Source organism: Bidens hawaiensis, unplaced genomic scaffold (genome assembly GCF_021521415.1).
Source record: "Bidens hawaiensis isolate Kalapana, Puna unplaced genomic scaffold, B.hawaiensis_p1.1 tig00011436_1, whole genome shotgun sequence".
Lineage (NCBI taxonomy): Eukaryota > Viridiplantae > Streptophyta > Magnoliopsida > Asterales > Asteraceae > Bidens > Bidens hawaiensis.
This window is the reverse complement of record NW_027491890.1, coordinates 389,795-408,417: the sequence shown is the minus strand read 5'-3', so window position 1 is coordinate 408,417 and position 18,623 is coordinate 389,795. Positions and strand designations below refer to the sequence as shown.

Below are 18,623 nucleotides of genomic sequence, written 5' to 3'. Positions count from 1 at the left end.
AGAATAAAACATTAAGCATTGGCGATTGGTATCTTATCAACCTCGATAACCATCCGATTTAACTTCAATTACCATCGCAGTGATAGCGATAGCTTTTAATTGATACGTATATTCATATATGTAATGTAATTATGGTATCAAGTAAAACAATTATTTTACTGCTTATTGATATTTCTCACTGTTGTTAACATAATGAAGCATTTGTATACAAAACGACTTTGATTTTCTTCCTTTTTTTAATTTGTTCTTGATTTCCATACTGTTTCGAGCTACAATTGCTAATGTGGAAGTTCATCCTTATATAATATCTTCTTAGAGCTCTTCATCTTGCACACCATCTATTCGGTGAAATGTATGTTGTGATGGTTTGTAAAGATTTATTGTTGTAGATGCTCTTAGTTTGTCAAACAACAGGTTAATTTTGATGGGCTAGTTAACTTCTGGAAATATAAATTAGTAAAAATAATCAGGCGGCTATCTTATGTCGGATTTTCTCGGTCTTTTCCACTGAGAATGAATTTTGGTAAAACATGGAACCGAAGACCAACCTAGGCAATGCATTTCGGTCCGGTTGTTGAGTATAGTCTTGGGTTTTTGATTTTATTCGATTACACGAATAATGCCCACCCTTAATATTTATTAAGTTTTTATTCTATATTTAGTTACTAAATTGTGTTTGTTATTTATCCAATTCAGTTATCTTTATACATTATGTTGGAGTTAATTAGAGGGTTATAGATAGTAATCAAGTTTCGATTAATTGTCTTAATTGTTTTTAATACTTTATTAGAGTCCTAGTCAGGTCCGGCCCTATAATCTAATTAAGTACCTAAAGCTAGGGCTTTAGCCCCGGTAATTTTGAGGCCCCATTTAAAAATATAAATAAAACAAATTATATATATAATGTAGATTATTTTAAGTTTAATTTTTTAAAATATGTGTTTGCTGTTGTGTGGTGGCTAGGGCGGTGAGTTGTGATCATGAAGAAGCACGCTTAAATCCCTGGGGCTCTGCATTTTTACCTTTTTGCATCTAATTGCGCATGTAGAGGCATTTTAGGTCCAAAAATTCTCTAACTTCGTTACTTTTCATTTTTCAACTCTTGCTTTCAATACTGATTTAGGATTCTAGGAATGTCTCAATTATTTCCTTCTTGTGTGGTTATCTTTCATTTTTTTCGTCCCATTCTTATGCATTTCTTTATTTTTCTTTCGTTTGATTATGTTCTGTGCAAATTTCTTTCTCATTTGTATTGTAAAGGATATTTTTTTGGGGTTACTTGCGTAATTGTGTATTAGTTAAGATATTTTTGTATCAAAGTTATCGCACAAAACTTAAGATGGAGTTTTTTATGAGCAAATTACTTATATTTCGTGGTTGGGCGTGAAAAAATTGATTTGGATTTTGTTGTATAGCTAAGGATCAATTTTTGGTAACGAATCAAACTAATTTAATAATTTCAAAACTATTAATCAAATAAAGACAATGCAAAAGGCCTCTGATTTTTACTTCGCTTTAGGCCATCTAAATGGTTGGGCCGCCAGTTGATATGTGGCGGCAGCTATTTTTTCTTTCCAATCTAAAACATTAAATGAACTTATGTATTATTGTTTGTAAACTCAGTGTTGGGTTTGAGAATATAAATTGGGCTTATGGAAAAAATGATTATAATGAAGATAAGATGAATGCAAAGAATTTTGGTGATGGCCCACTGTTAAAAATGTGAAGATGGGATGCTTATGGGTGTTGGGCCTTTAAATATTGGTTTAGATCTGAAACCAAAAAGGAAAGTGATGTGATGGTGGGTTTGGGGGGGGGGGGGGGGGGGGGGTATACCTACGTATACAGAAGAAATGCAAAACTAAATACACAGAACTGACGGAAGTAATGAATTCTGCGCGATGATAATGTTGGTTTATTGTAACTCTGTAAGACAACATCTTCAATCATCATGTAATATGGTTATGGAGCGCTTTTAATAAAGTAATTAACTTTTTGTTGTGTTTAGTAAAACATAGGCATAAAAAGTACTTTGGAGTAGGTTCTTCCATCAAATATTATGTTTTTTCCTGGTCCCGACTTCACCTCGACGGTTAGGCCACGATGCCCTTAAAGTCTATATGTGAAAGTTCACCCCAATTCATTCCCTTTTATCTATTAGTATTAGTTTTTTCAATAAAGGGGATTTTGGTCATTTTCACAAACTTAACATATAAAAGTCAGTGTTAGACCTTAAACTTGTTACAAAATGAAAACAATGTAACCCAAAGTCAGAAACTTTCGAAACTTAGACCATAAAGATGTTATCTGAACCAAAACACATGTAACATTTATGTGATCAACTCTAATAAAATTTTAAAAGGTTCCCTCACTTTTCAGTGAATGCTTGTATATTTATTTTCTTGGCCGCACCTTCATATGGTGAGGTTATAATTTCCTTACACCTACTTTCACATGGTTGAAACATGCTGCCGTCGAAATAGTTCGAGAGGGGTAGTAATTAGTTTCTGATGCATTTCCAAGGAAAGTTCAAATACATAGAAAATTAACTCAAGAAATTCCCAACGCATTTCCGAGGAAATGGATTGGATGTTTCGAGCTCATTTCCAAGAAAAAAATTGATAGATTTCAGCACTAAAGTATGTGCCTTCATCAATGTTTTTAAATAATAATTATGCAGTCATCGTATATATATGTGGAGAATGTGATTCAGTGATTCTATCGATCATAAAGTTAGTGTCTTGAGTGGACTTCATTACTTTTTCTTTTTAACGACTATTATATTACAAAAGAAAGGGAAAGCAGAGCTTAATTAACCCTCTTTAAATCCCACAATTGCTTATATACACAAATTACAGTTTCAAGGAAACAATAACAAAAACAATATTATCTTCTCTACATAATTATATTCAACAATCTATGATATGCCCCTCAATGCTACATACCATAATGTAACATAGATATATTAAATCCAGCAGATGCCCATAAGATTCATTCTTAAGATATAATGCCTTTAACATTTTGTTACTTGGGGAATAAATGAACCACTTTCGGTGCTAATTTTCTTCGGCGAATTTCTTTAAATCTCCTTTATGTTTCTTTTCAGTCTCCCACTCACTCCACTCAAAGAGATTTCTTTCCCTGCAAGGTTGAAATCAGGATTGACAAGGTGTTGATCATCGGTTAATATATAGCTAGCGATGGTGCTGTTATCTCAAGAGACATCAGCCTCTTCATCCACGGCTACTGGTTTCAGTTATGATGTTTTTTTAAGTTTTCGAGGTGAAGATACCCGTACCACTTTTACCGATCACCTCTATGAGGCTCTAATGCAAGCTGGAGTCCGCACTTTTAGAGATGATGATGCCATGGACCGAGGAAGACTTCTAGGCCCAGAGCTCAAAAAGGCTATCTGTGAATCGGCAATTTCGATCATCGTCTTCTCAAGAAACTATGCTTCTTCCAAGTGGTGTCTGGACGAGGTCTTAACCATCATCCAAGAGCAGGAGAGGCTTTACTCTAAACATGAAGTTGTTCCCGTGTTCTACAAGGTGGAACCATCTGATGTCCGGAATCAAACAGGAAGCTTTGCAGAAGCATTTGGTGAGTATGATAGGACAACAAATGCAGAAACAGATCCCCAGAAGAAGATTGAATGGAAGGAAAAGGTGAATGCATGGAGTGATGCACTTAAAAAGGCTGGAAGCTTGACGGGAATGGTGTTAACTGCTAACGGGTATGTTTGCTTCCTCATATTAAGTCTGGCAAAGCGGTAGAGTTGTGTCATGAGTCATAACGGGTTCACGTCAGAACATGCGGATAACATATCTATTTTGGTTCGAGTCAAAATTGGTTTTGATCATCTCATTAGGATGATGTTGGATTTAGAAAAATCGATAAAATAACTGAAAGAATATTGTCAGTGTTATAAGAAAAAAACAATTATATTGTTGATATTAAATCGAATTAAACAACTGGAAGAATATTTTTAATACGTAGAGCAAATTTAACAAGACACCTATTGTTGGAACTTGAACTTTGCAGGCACGAGGCCAAATTCATAGGTAATATTGTCAGTGTCATAAGAAGGAAACTCAACTGCAGGCTTTTATACGTTGAGAACAAACTAGTGGGTATAGAGAACAACATTGCTAGGATTGAATCATGGTTACAAGATATATCACCAGATGCAACCATCCTGTTTATTCACGGGATGGGAGGCATCAGAAAAACAACCATATCCAAATGCATCTATAACTCGAACTACCATGAGTATGATGGCAGTTGTTTTCTCGCAAACATTCAGGAGACATCAAATCAGACCAATGGATTGGTACGTTTGCAAAACCAACTCCTCTCCACGATGTTAAGAAGCGATGAAGAAGTTATATGGAATCTTGATGAGGGAACCTGAAGAGGTAGGTCCCAGCAGAGCCCAGTTGGACCCGCAAGACTCACCTTGAAGAGGGACGTCTGCGCAAAGACCAACTGGTTCCGCATGACCCACCATGCTCAGAGAGATGAAGACCTTACGCGCATACACCAGCTGTTCCCGCAGGAAAAGCCTCCCAATGGTGAAGTACCCCGCCTGGTCCCGCAGCTGCGGATACAAGCCATCAGCGGAGGCTACCCGCACTAATAGTAAGGCTACACGCACAAGGCACTAACTCTCAATAATTCAGTAATGTCACCTGAAGAAGGAATGAGCAAGGCGGGAATACTCCCGCCCAAATGAGCCAGTCCGTACGCTTCTGGAGGATCTTTTGTACTATACCTGCCAAGGTATGGACAAAATAGACAAGATCTGACCAAAGCAGCCCATCACAGGGTGACAGCTCACTGACAACAGTATGACGAGGAGCACGCTCTAGTACAAAATGTCACTATCAGCCGCTGCCTACTCACCAACCCTCATCGTGGCACGTACATAGCCTGCAGTTGGTGGAAAAGGAAAAGTACACAGCCGGCCATGTCACTATCAGCCGCTGCCTACCCACCAACCACCAGCACGGCACGTGCGTAGCCCACAGTTGGTAGAAAAGGAATATTATACAGCTGGCTGTACCTGCTTGGAAACCTACCTTCGGCTATAAATACTCCAACACCTTGGAACGGTATCATCATCTTATCTTATACCATCACATATCTTATCTGCTCTAGCTATTTCTCTTAATATACATTTATATTCAGAGCAATCTAGTCTGATTCTCACGCCGGAGGGTGGTCACAAGGAGGTACCCCCCCTTCTCAGTGACGAGCTCACGGTGTCTGTTTTGCAGGTCATCAGAAGAATAACCATCTTTGCCGGACCTAACCCTCGTTGGAAACATCTACTTGGCCCTAAGATTATCCGTAATCTGCCGGGGTAACTTAGTGTTTCTTCAGAACCATTAAGGTTACAAACGCTTTATGCAATAAAAAGGTACTTCTCATCCTAGATGATATCGCAACAAGCCAACAATTAACAGCACTACCCAGGAAGCAAAGTGATCATTACAACAAGGAACAAAGGGTTGTTAACTGAATTTAGAAAGCATCCAAAGGTCTATGCTATCGAAGAATTAGGTCCCGGCGACTCAAATAAGCTCTTTAGCTTGTATGCTTTTCACAGAGATCATCCTATTGAACCCTACATTGCCCATTCAGAACTTGTAGTTGATCGTTGTGGAGGGAATCCTTTGGCTCTTAAAGTATTGGGTTCTTCGCTAAAAGGAAAGACCATCGACCTATGGGAAGATGCAATGCGCAAACTAGAAGCAATTCCTAATCCCGATATTCAGAAAGTTCTACAACTGAGCTATGATACTCTTGAAGACACCACAGATAAAGATTTATCCTTACATATTGCTTGTTTCTTTGTGGGTGGGGATATCGAGTTCATTGTGAAACTGTTATCTGAATGCAATATGTACCCAAGAGTTGGGATCCATAACTTAATGGATCGATGTCTACTCTCCATTGAAGATGGGATTGTGATGATGCATCAATTAATCAAGGAGATGGGTCGAGAGGTTGTTCGCCAAGAATCCCCAAAGAATCCCGGGAAACGAAGTAGATTGTGGCACCATCAAGATTCCTTTAATGTATTGAAAGATAATGAAGTAAGGAATGCATTTCCAGTTTTTTATATACCTACTTAATTTATCATATATGCTTACTTTTTTAAATTTCTTTACTAGGGTACAAGGAGGATAGAGGGACTTGCTCTTGATATGCGAAGGATTAAAGGGATTAATTCAAATTTAATTGTAAAGATGGACAATGGAAGAAAACGTAGTTTTGAAGATTTTAGTGATGTTAATAAAGAAAACTTCAAGGTGGGAGCAATGGAAAAGATGAAGAATCTAATGCTACTACAACTCGACTATGCAACATTTTCCGGAAGTTACAAGAGATTGCCCAAAAAGTTAAGATTTCTCCGTTGGCATGGATTTCCTTTGAAATTCGTACCAAATGATGTACCTTTGCAGAAGTTGGTAGTTCTTGACTTGCGTTATAGCAAATTAAAACAAGTCTGGGATGGGTTCAAGGTAGATATTTTTAGTTTCATCTTTTAATTAACTTAACAGTTGATTACAAACTATGAATGCAATTTTGTCACATGGATCCATATAAAAGTTAATTATAGATCTTGTTTTTATGTGAAATGTCATAGGTGGTTGGATCCTTAAAAATCCTTAACCTCAGTTTCTCTGTGGAGCTTATTAAAACCCCTGATTTTGGTGGACTTCCTAGCTTGGAGAGTTTGCTCCTTGAAGGATGCTTAAGTTTGACTCATGTGTGTGAATCCATAGGCAACCTTCAAAGACTGGTCTTGTTAGATGTAAGTGGTTGTAGAAGTTTGAAAGGTGTTCCATGCTTACCAAGATCTCTTGAATCACTTAAAATGAATGATTGCCCAAAGATATTCCTTGGAGGACCTGGACAAGTACATTGTTTGGATTCATGTTCTCTTTTGGTTAATATTAATGTCTCAGGATGCAATCTGTTTGATAAATCCTTCCCGGTGGATTGGAGTAACCTCTTGTCCTTGAAGACTTTAAATATAAGCAGAAATCATATTACTTCATTACCAGGTTGTGTCAAAAGTCTACCAAGTCTTGAAATACTTGATGCTTGCCAGTGTTCACATCTTCAGTCAGTTCTAGATCTCCCAAAATCCATTACAAACCTTCGCATCAGCCAGAATATGTCCTTGGAAATAGTGCAACTAACATCAAATCGCTTAACCGACGTGTCCGCTCATGAATGCGATAAACTGTGTGAGGTGGAGGGTTGTTTTAAGCATGAATCAATCAAAAAGGTTGATAAGAAAGTTATAAGATATCTTGGGTTAGAAAATGCATATAAAGAAGATGAACACATCAAGGTCCACTTTCTCAATCTTTTGATATTTGTTGTCTATGTTTTTATTTTACCTGCTAATGTTAAGAAAACCAAACTAACAAATGGTTTGTGCTACATACAGGTATCATATGAGTTTGGTATATTCAGTACCTTCGTTTTGTGGAACACTCTTCCACGTTGTATATATAAAAAAAGGGATCACGTATATCATTTAGAGTTCCTTCATATCCTGATGGTTCAAGAATTATAAGTGGTCTGAATGTGTGTTTCATGGCTACTCGCGGTACTTTGGTGACGGTACTACGTATGATGGCGTGACGAAGATGCTATGGCGGAGACACGGAGATTGTGGTAAAGGTGATGGGTCTCGTGGTGGTGATCAATCGTGTGGTGGTTATAAGATGGGTCCGTACATATATCCGAATTATTCTAACAAGCTGGTATAAACCTTTTTAATTATGAAATTTAGTAAAAATATTGAATAGCTAATATTGAGTGCTGGTCAAGTTTTAACTCTTGATTATACATAATATAAATGTTAATATAAGTTGCTATAATATTTATAGCAAAAGCCATGATGAAGACAATGATACAGATTAAATAAAATAGGCGTACGGTATAATACATAACAATTAGTTTGATATCAAACTTACTGTATAATACATAACAATTAGTTTGATATCAAACTTATTGTTTGATATATATAAAATCATGTTTATTATATAAGATATAAGTTCATATAAATACAAGTGGGTTATATATAAGAAGATTATCCCTACGAAATGTGTCAACTGGTTAGTAGGTTATCTTAGTATTTAATGACTCGTAAAATGACTTAAAATATTATTGGTATGTATTCAAGTATATCATCTGAGGACATTTTGTAAAAATAAAAGACTTTACTAATTAACTAGAAGGCTTATACTACGGGTAATATCTAATAGGTGAGTTCTTTGACCTTGCCCCTTTTTAAATATTATTTATGGGCTGAGATACATGCTCGTGTAGTATCTCGTAATAAAATTATGATTTTCTAAGACTTCACATTTTTAATTATTTTAAGTCGAGATACACACAAACTTATATTTATATAAAATTTATAAATGCTTAAAATAATTATTTATATAGACCGTATGCTTTTCAAATCCCTATGGTCTCATCTTCACTTGTTTTAAATGTCTATTTAAAGTTATAGAATGGTTTTAACAAAACTAGCACTGCTACATACAAACATTAATTTTAGAAACGTATAAAAACAAACTGAAATGACTTGGCACGGTCATAAGGAAATTAGATTGAAATGTTTTTATGAGTGGTATTATACCACGGGGCCTACGGGCCGGGAAACTCTATGTAAGACCTTATGGGCATTGGAGGGTGGTTTCGTACCACGGGCCTGCGGGCTAGAAAACCCACATGTAAGACCTTAAGGCTTTGGGGTATTTATGTACCTGTACAGTGTGACATCGAGAGTGAGGAACTCTCTAGTAGCTGGGCTACACTGGAATTGACGAGTAAAGGGTGAGGTTATCGTAGAGCTGGTGACTCTAATAGATAACTGTAACCCAACAACGCTTAGGCGGAGGATACCGTAGAGTGGGTGACTATAATAGGTAACCGAAACCAAACGAGAGGGTTAAGAATCTATAACTGTGACCTTGAAATAAATTTCAGTGCGAAACTTATTTTACATATTAAAGCATTTTATACTTTATTGTTTATTAATTATAAACTTAGAACTCACCGGCGAAAGCTGACTTGTTTTAGTATGTATTTCAGGATAAAGTAGTAAGTGTCGTAGAAGGCATCATGTGGTTATTTGGCACAAGGAACTCTGATAAACATAGCCTCGTTCAAGCTTGTTGTACATTTGTTTCTAAATAAATACGTGAGACTTCCGCTGTGCTTATCAATAAAGAGGCTCTGTTTTTGTGTAAATCCAACTTTTCGTTGAGCCCCGGTTTTGGGGGTCACATGACTCACATTTACCATAACATTTATACTTTATAGTAGTAACGGTTATTTCGTATTGACTGCTTATAACATTGTGAGGACTTGTAAGTATGACGAATCTTTTTAACGATTTATAATGGAGTATGACTGATATTTTTAACGATTTATAATGAAGTATGACAAGTTGACTTATCGGCGAGTTGAGTGGGACAGCGGTTTTTGTGTTTCTCACAATTTCACGGGTTGAAGACGAACCCAATTGTGTGTCTGTTGTTTGTGAACCGGTGATGACAATAAGCGGGTATTTGGTGGTGGCTAGCCTTTCTAGTGACTGTTGTGAGCGACTAGGATGACATGTATTTGTTAGAAGCATACTACGGTGGTGGCTAAGGTTTCAAACGTCTAGTACAGTCAATTTGGTGAGAGGTGGCATGCGGCGAAGCATCCTGTGGCGACGACTAAGGTTTGGATGAGTATTATGTTTCTACTAGGTTTAGGTCCTTTGGGAACAAGTTAGGTGTAATACCAAGTTAAACCACAAAGGATAATTGTAAATTATTTTGTGTATAATGACTAAAAAGAATCCTAGATAAGAGTCTTACAAATGGATGCATTAGAGCATTGTGAATAGACTCTTAACATAATCAATTGGATGATTTTGATTTAAACTTACTAAACTTATATAACCTATTAAAAACTGTTATGTTATAATCGTGACCACAAAGAATACGAGACAAGACGATTGGCTGACACTTCACTAGAAAATCAAATCATATTAGCAAACAACTAACTGATAAAACACATAATGTTCAAAAACATAGTCACTTTTTGTTACAATAAATTCAACTTCAACATCAAAACTATGTTGCATTCTTTTCTCTCTGTGTCCAAAGTAGGATGCTACCTTGTTTTTGGGATAAAATCTGTACAGAAGCTTGCAATGGCTGCTTTTGTTTACAACAAATGAATACAATTTAGAGGACCATTCTCTTTTTCCTTCTGCGTCATCTTCATCATCATCTAAGTCTTAAGTCATCTGTGTTATGACCGTTTTTCTCTCGCCTTTCCTGCTTGACTAAGCTGATGTCGCCTTTGGGGGATCCGCTATTAAGTGCTTCGGTTTCTTCATCAGAATCTACATCTCTCTCTTCTGAATATGCATACCTGTTTCATAGTGTCAGCACATAACCATGTCAAAATAGGTGACTTTTATGTAAGCAATGTTTTCAGAACCTGACCGGACCAATAGGATCACGAACCAGATACATAATCGGTCCGCTTGATTCTGTTAACTTAAGGCTCTATATTTTATTAACGCTTGCAAATCCATACCAAAAGATACATAATTTCATATTTTGATTTAAATTAGTTATATATTTTCAAAGTTTCAAATTATTTATGATGTCATCCGACCTGTGTACTGGTAAGACGACCGTAAGATAATAGGTCTGGTTATGAAAACATTGTGTGCAAGTCAAAATTGGTCACACTGCGCTTGTCTATCTTTTTGAGTTTTGAGAAACTATTATATCAGTATTATTGAAAGTACTCTTCGATTGAAAGTAATCGTATTGTTTCTTAACGATTTAAGACAATGAAAGCAATTGAACACATGTTAAGGACACCAGTTCAACAAACTTGACTCATTTTAACATTTCTTTTTTAGCTACAGCTTACTTTATATCTCACTGTTTAACGATACAGCTCAAATTGACCTATTAAAAATAACTGGGCTATGTTTATCATTTTCCAAATAATAATAACTCTTAACTTACCTTTGAGAACTCTGTGATGGGGTCCACAAATAGCAGATGACACAAAGCAAAGCAAATGCAAGAATATCCCAGAATGAGGTGATAATCCACCCACTCTGCCACCTCTCATTGAAAGGATCCGTTGCTTTGAAATACACCTGCATGAAGAAACCACTTATATTTGAAAACTTTTCATCTTATAAGAAGTTCAATAGTATATACTAAATCTAAAAAGAGCTGAAGTAGCTCCTAGAAGTGTTTAAATGTATATAAATTAAAGCAAATATGAAATGCATACCTCATATCCAATCCAAACAACCGAAAGAACAACTGTGATTAATAAAGCATTTGAAAACTTCCTGTAAGTATCCAACTTAACAGAACTCCTTTTTGCCTGCACAAATCAAACATTGATATTAATATTTAATTCACTGTATTAAGACAGTTGAAATGATGTAATAGATCAAAGCTTAACCTGTAGCTGTGTAAGTGTCTTTGAAAGAGAAGTAAAAATCCACATGATCAAAAATGCATCCAACAATGCATTAGGAAGTACAAGAATAACCCTTGCTCTTCCTGCTATGTCACTTATGGTCCCTACATTCTCAGTAATGTTCAACAACTCGGTTGATAAAAAGTAGGTTACTCCAATAAGCATAACTTTTGTAGTAAGTCCACCAAGTGTAGGACGCACGACACCATAACCCATAGATACACACAATATAAGTAACCGTGAAACAGTTCTCCTTACAGCTCCAACAGTCACAACCCATGTTGTAACTGCAACGGGCCTTACTCCCGTGTTGTTAAAATATGCATAGTCAAAATACCAAAGTATCATTTCAAACAACCCGATAGCAACAACAAAACTTATGCAATGTTGAAGTTGCAAAACATCATCCCAAAACTTCACATATTGTGAAAACCAAGCAATACAAAGCAGTGCGTATGCAATCGACATGATTACATAAAACTTCTTTAGTGGGGCCATTCTTCCAGGTAAGTAACCATCAGGGTTCTTCCATACAGTTTGACCGCTCAAAGTCATCCCTTTGAGGTTTGGATCACATGATATGAAGAACAAATTGTACATCCCTGTTTTCGCGATGTAAGCCTCTGTGGATTTTAACTGCGCAGTTAAAGATTTTCCACGAAAATAGACATTGACAGTGACAGGCCAGTTAGGATCCCTTGCAGAAGGTATTCTAATAACTTCACCTTGCTTACAACCTTCCACTTTAGCTAAATCAGGGGTGCAACAAATGGATCTCTGCCCCCCATAAGGGGACCCGCCAATGTTATCACGGTCAGCAGCCTCGAAAATGATAACTTGTACTAATCCAGTGCGCCGTTCTGTTTTTGAATATTTAGACGCAGCTGCTTCGGTCCTCCTAAATGTGATGTTCTGAAACCTACACATGTTTGCAATTACACAGAAACAGACATTTAAAGGGTTGTAACACATAAAAATGTCTTGTGAGCAAAATAAACAGCTTCTGCCTTTACAAAGTTAAACTCAAGATTAGTGACCTTAATCTATCAGTAACTTAATTTTGTCTTTTAGAGTTTAGACAATATGTCTTTCTATATGGATGTTTTAAAAGTTGAAACTCTCTTCAAATAGTTTGTTACGGACTGAAACCATTGCAAGGTATGGGACTTGTCCCACATTGGTTGTATGGGCAATTGATGTGGGGTTTATAAGCCAAATGGGTTCCCTCACCTATCAGACCAGTCTTTTGGGTTGAGTTCTTCTGTTTGGCTTGTAACATTGGTATTAGAGCTAACCTCGGAGTGGTGGCCCACGGAATGGTGGCCTGGAGGAAGCCAGCCATGACCAACGTGGCCGTGACCAACGAGGACTCGGAGTGGTGGCCTGGAGTGAGCCAGCCGTGACCAACGTGGCCGTGACCAACGAGGATGTTGGCCCTTAAGGAGGGTGCATTGTTACGAACTGAAACCATTGCAAGGTATGGGACTTGTCCCACATCGGTTGTATGGGCAACTGATGTGGGGTTTATAAGCCAAATGGGTTCCCTCATCTATCAGACTAGTCTTTTGGGTTGAGTTCTTCTGTTTGGCTTGTAACATAGTTTATGCTTCTTACCCTACCCATCCACTAACAACACCAAATCATAAGAGATCAATGATCACACGCCTAATTTTCAAAACCTAACACCATTTTCTTTGCACCGATCTAGAAAACAACTAGTAATATTTGAAGGATCTAAAAAATTGGCAACAATGGACTACGAAAGACAATATATCAGCTCATTTTATTGCACTCTCCATCTACACTACCACCGCATAATTTTATACGCCAAACTAGTTAATTTTAAGGGATTTGCATGGTTTAAAAAGGCGTTCCGAGGCGCGCCTCGAGGCTTACGCCTCGGCAGCCTCAGTAGAAAAACGCCTTAGAGGCTTAGCCTCATAAGGATATACTGAAACCTAAGCCTCGACCTTTGTGAGGCGGTTTGAGGCGGTCCGAGGCATCGAGGCGAGGCGGTGAGGCTTAAGCCTCACTAGGGTAGTGTTTGTTATGGGGTAATGAAGAAAGGAATGGAATAACTCATTCATGAGGAATGAAAATAGGGATGTTTGATTAGAGGATGGAAAGCAATTATCCATTCCAAAAGGAATTAAAACACACTTATTTCATTCCTCCCCTCACACCAGTTTTTTTTTTCATTCCGTCTATGGTTACATTTGTTTCTCAATTTTGCCCTCCCTCTTCACTCTTCAATCCACCGTCTCTTTCTTCCATTTCTTTCTCTCAATCCCAACAAATACACAGTACTATCAATTTCACACAATCAATCACCTTCATTTATTCTTTGGCTTTCATCTCATGATTCTCATCAGATGGGCGTTTTCTTCCTCACCTTCATCCCCAAATCTGGATAATCTGAATTCATTCTGGAATTAGAAAAATTATGGAATCAAATCACGCCTGTTGGATGATATCTTGCGAGAAGATTAATCGGGTAGCTAATTGGATTGGAATAGGCGTTTTGCATCAATTTCAGCGAGACGAAGATGAAGACGCCAAACTCCAAAGATCCCACTTTTTCTTATCAAACCTGTCATCTTCGTTGACCCGTCACACCTTGAATCGATAAGCTCCCACCTGTGTAATTTTTTTGTACCCGTGCTTCTATATCAGGGCTTCTATTTTGTTTTGTGTGTATGTGTGTTTGTCATGGTTTTAACTTTGAACTCATGGGACAATAATCATTGTTTTGACAATCAAAGTCTTGAATTATGTTGAGATTAGTGCATATTTTTTTATTTAGTGTGAAAATTGTGGGTTCTGATTATATGGGATTTGCACTAGTTTTCATATATCTTTGTCAATTAACACTCATATGGGTGAATTTATGAATGATCTTAGCTAACAGAGTAACAAACAGGTGTATAACAACGTTTATGATTTTACAGCAGCTATATATAAGAATACAAAATTCATTCTCATTGTAATATGTGATCCATGTCAACCTGATAATGTTAGGAAAATTGATAATCTTTGTAAGGACATTTTTGTCATTTTAAATGAATTGTAATTCATTCCTACATGGTAACCAAATAAAACAGTGGAATGTAATGATCCATTCCATTACCATCTTCATTCCATTCCATTGTCTATTCCATTCCTTCGTCCATTCCATTCTCTCATACCAAACAGACCTTAGAAGTTGTAAAATATGACAAAAATTTTTATTTTTTGGGCTTTTTTTTGTTCAATATGGTATTAATAGAGCTACAAGGCACTTCTCTTCTTCCAACGGCTAATTCCGGCGCCGGAAACCTACCGGAAATTAAGAAGAGTGGCTGCAGGAATAAGTAGAAGCTGCGTGAAGAAGCGTTTTAGCCTTTTAGGTTAATAAATTATCGGTATTTTAAAATTTAACCTTCTATCTAACACAAGTTTACATTTAGTTTCTAAAAGTTGTAAACTTTTACATAAAAAGTGTAAAATTAGTGTGTACCTTAACATTTAGCCCGTTTATCTTCACTGGTTTATATTCGATCCGTAAATTTATAAACTTTTACATAAAATTTATAAAACTAACATTATTTATTTAGATTATATATACATTTTTAATTTTTTTAATATTAAAAGTGTGATTTTTATAGATTATATATATTTTTAAAATTTTTTTAATTATGTTTTGAGGCTTACACCTCGGTCCGCCTCGAGGCTTACGCCTCAAGAGTCTAACATAAAACGCCTCGAGGCTCGTTTCCGCCTTTTTAAACCTTGGGGATTGAAATTCAAATTTTAGTGTGATGTATACTAAAAGTGTGCTAAGCACCAAACCAACATGTAATTTAACATTTAAGACCAAATACAAGACTGAACAATCCCAAATCATAAGAGATAAGAGATCAATGATCATATGACTTATGTTCAAAACCTGACACTAATTACTTTGCACTAGAGGTGGCAAATGGGTTGGGTTGGGTCGAAACGGGTCATGGGTTGGAACGGGTTAGGGTCGAAACGGGTCACTTAAAAAAAGGTTGTTTTGGTTCGGGTCGCAACGGGTTAGGGTCAACAGGTTCGGGTTAGAACGGGTCAAGGTTGGAACGGGTCAAAACGGTTTTGGGTCAAAACTCGTTTAAGTGATTTTTCATTTCGTTTCAGCACGTAATAGCTAGTTTAAGCGATTTTTCAGTTCGTTTCAGCGCGTAACAGCTCATTTAAGCGATTTTTCAGTTCGTTTCAGCGCGTAACAGCTCGTTTAAGCGATTTTTCAGTTCGTTTCAGCGCGTAACAGCTCGTTTAAGCGATTTTTCAGTTCGTTTCAGCGCGTAACAGCTCGTTTCAGCGATTTTTCAGTTCGTTTCAGCGCGTAGCAGCTCGTTTCAGCGATTTTTCAGTTCGTTTCATCACGTAAAAGCTCGTTTAAGCGATTTTTCAGTTCGTTTCAGCGCGTAACAGCTCGTTTAAGCGATTTTTCAGTTCGTTTCAGCGCGTAGCAGCTCGTTTAAGCGATTTTTCAGTTCGTTTCATTGCGTAGCAGCTCGTTTAAGCGATTTTTCAGTTCGTTTCAGCGCGTAACAGCTCGTTTAAGCGATTTTTCAGTTCGTTTCAGCGCGTAGCAGCTCGTTTAAGCGATTTTTCAGTTCGTTTCATTGCGTAGCAGCTCGTTTAAGCGATTTTTCAGTTCGTTTCAGCGTGTAACAGCTCGTGTAAGCGATTTTTCAGTTCGTTTCAGCGCGTAACAGCTCGTGTAAGCGATTTTTCAGTTCGTTTCATTGCGTAGCAGCTCGTTTAAGCGATTTTTCAGTTCGTTTCATCACGTAAAAGCTCGTTTAAGCGATTTGTCAGTTCGTTTCATCGCGTAACAGCTCGTTTATGAGATTTTTCAGTTCGTTTCAGCCCGTAACAGCTCGTTTAAGCGATTTTTCAGTTCGTTTCAGCACGTAACAGCTAGTTTAAGCGATTTTTCTGTTCGTTTCAGCACGTAACAGCTCGTTTAAGCGATTTTTTAGTTCCTTTCATCGCGTAACAGCTCGTTTATGCGATTTTCAGTTCGTTTCAGCCCGTAACAGCTCGTTTAAGCGATTTTTCAGTTCGTTTCAGCACGTAACAGCTTGTTTAAGCGATTTTTCAGTTCCTTTCAGCACGTAACAGCTCGTTTAAGCGATTTTTAGTTCGTTTTAGCACGTAACAGCTTGTTTAAGCGATTTTTCGGTTCATTTCAGCACGTAACAGCTCGTTTAAGCGATTTTTCGGTTCGTTTTAGCATCTAGTAGCTCGTTTAAGCGATTTTTCAACTCATTTCAGCACTTAACAGCTTGCTTTAGCGATTTTTCAGTTCCTTTCATCACTTAACAGCTTGTTTCAGCATGTTTTTGTTTCGTTGTTGTCGACTTTTCAGTTTCGGTTAATTTGTCGATTTTTTTTTGAACGAGGAGAACGGACGAAACGTTTTAGTTTTTTTACATTTTTTGTTTTTGTTTTATTTTTTGAGTTATGATTTTTTTGAATATTTTTTGATGATTTCTATTAAGATCAAAATCCCTCAAAAAAAATTCAATAAAAAATCATAACTCAAAATATAAACGAATAACGAAAAAAGTAAAAAAACCAAAATATTTTCGCCGTTAACCTCGTTCATCAAAAAAAAAAACCCGACAAATTAACCGAAACCGAAATGTCGACGAAAACGAATCAAAAACCTTAATCGACCTGTCTAGTGCGAAAACTCGAAACAAACCGAAACCCAACCCGTCCAGTGCTAAAACTCGTGTCGGCACGAAAACTGAGCCGAGCCGAAACCTAAACCGATATCGTTCCAATCTAAAACTCATTTCAACCCAAACATGTCACTTTTTCTTAAGACACTAACCCACATCAACCCAGTTAAATTTCTCAACCCATTTTGACCCAAAAATAAGAATGTGGAATTTCAAGTGACCTATTTTGACCCATTTAATTAAAACATATGATCCAAATCAACCCATTTGAATTTTAAAACAACCCAAATTGACCCATTTAAAATGATTTGAGTCAAGATTGCCACTCTTACTTTACACTCATCTATAAAACAGATAGTAGTATTTTTATTTAAAGGATCTAAGAAAGGTGCAACCATGGACTGACTACAAAAGACAATTTATTAGCTCATTTTATTAATATAAGAATATTATACTCCCCTGCGCTAATCCTATTTAATACTATTAAGCTAATTAAATTAAAATTCAGTGTAATAATATATGCTAAAAGCACGCTAAAGCTACAAGTAATTAAACAATCAAAATTGAGGCAATGCGACACCAGATCTGGATTGGAAATTATTACCCGATAAAGGAACGGCCGTCATTGACGGTGGCGGAGGGAGAATGGTGAGGGAGCGGAGTAGTGGCGCGAGATGCGGCGAGGCCTTCGCTGCCGCCGGAGACGAGGTAAGCGTTTCCGACTTCTCGGAATGGATCTCGATCGTACACGTGGACGGAGGCGTCGGTGGAGTGAATGAATAATAATAATAATAGTAAGAGTGAGAATAGAGATAGTGGGATGGTATTGAACCGGATATTTGAAATGCGTGCGGGATTCATGGAGAGAGGAAGACGATTTGGTCGGAGGTGTGTGTGTGTGTGTGTGATATGGATTAGTGGGTGGATGGGTTGGAGTGAAAACGAAGCTATAACAGCAATGAGTGTTTGAGTAGACGGTGGTTTGAGAAGGATGTCTCATCTTACATGGGCTAGATTGGGCACTTGACAAGGTTGACCCGAACCCATAACTAATGTTTAGCCTTTTGATTAATTGTTATCTGGTTTTGTAGGATTGCGTATATGAGTTGCGGGGGTGTTTGGCCTAGCTTTTATTTTTAAGCTTATGCTTATATAAAAATTTAGTTTATAGCTTATTTTTATTATTTGATAAGCTCTTTTTAAGTGTTTGGATTAGCTTATATTCTACAAGTTAATTATGTGTCTTAACAAGTTGTTAAATCCACCATTCTTTAATTTGTTAGAGTAATAATTACTAATTCACCACCATTTGAGGACAAATGAGTAATTTACACCCTTAAACAAATAAGCTTTATCAAATAA

General features: G+C 37.0%; 1 protein-coding gene and 1 pseudogene across 2 annotated transcripts; one reads left to right on the top strand and one right to left on the bottom strand.

Annotated features, from left to right (window-relative positions):
* Window positions 1-3,129: 3,129 nt before the first annotated feature.
* On the top strand, window positions 3,130-7,665 carry LOC143537934 (disease resistance protein RPV1-like; annotated as a pseudogene). Its single transcript, XR_013136165.1, has 6 exons — window positions 3,130-3,736; window positions 4,045-4,422; window positions 5,386-6,101; window positions 6,180-6,530; window positions 6,656-7,369; window positions 7,469-7,665. The product of XR_013136165.1 is annotated as a disease resistance protein RPV1-like (transcript).
* Window positions 7,666-10,097: 2,432 nt separating this feature from the next.
* LOC143537915 (uncharacterized) lies at window positions 10,098-18,122 on the bottom strand. The gene is made up of 5 exons (XM_077031579.1): window positions 17,866-18,122; window positions 11,530-12,466; window positions 11,353-11,448; window positions 11,076-11,212; window positions 10,098-10,464 (listed from the first exon to the last, which is right to left on the bottom strand). Exons 1-5 carry the CDS (start codon window positions 18,120-18,122, stop codon window positions 10,317-10,319), a joined length of 1,575 nt encoding a protein of 524 aa, XP_076887694.1. The 3' UTR covers window positions 10,098-10,316.
* Window positions 18,123-18,623: the final 501 nt, after the last annotated feature.

Bases quoted from the DNA above. Each gene is read 5' to 3' on its own strand.
- LOC143537915 (XM_077031579.1), bottom strand. From the start codon at position 18,122: ATGAATCCCGCACGCATTTCAAATATCCGGTTCAATACCATCCCACTA. The intron at 12,467-17,865 runs GTAATAATTTCC...AAACATGTGTAG, and splicing joins GACGGCCGTTCCTTTATCGG to GTTTCAGAACATCACATTTA. The intron at 11,213-11,352 runs GTATGCATTTCA...TTCTTCATGCAG, and splicing joins TTGTTTGGATTGGATATGAG to GTGTATTTCAAAGCAACGGA.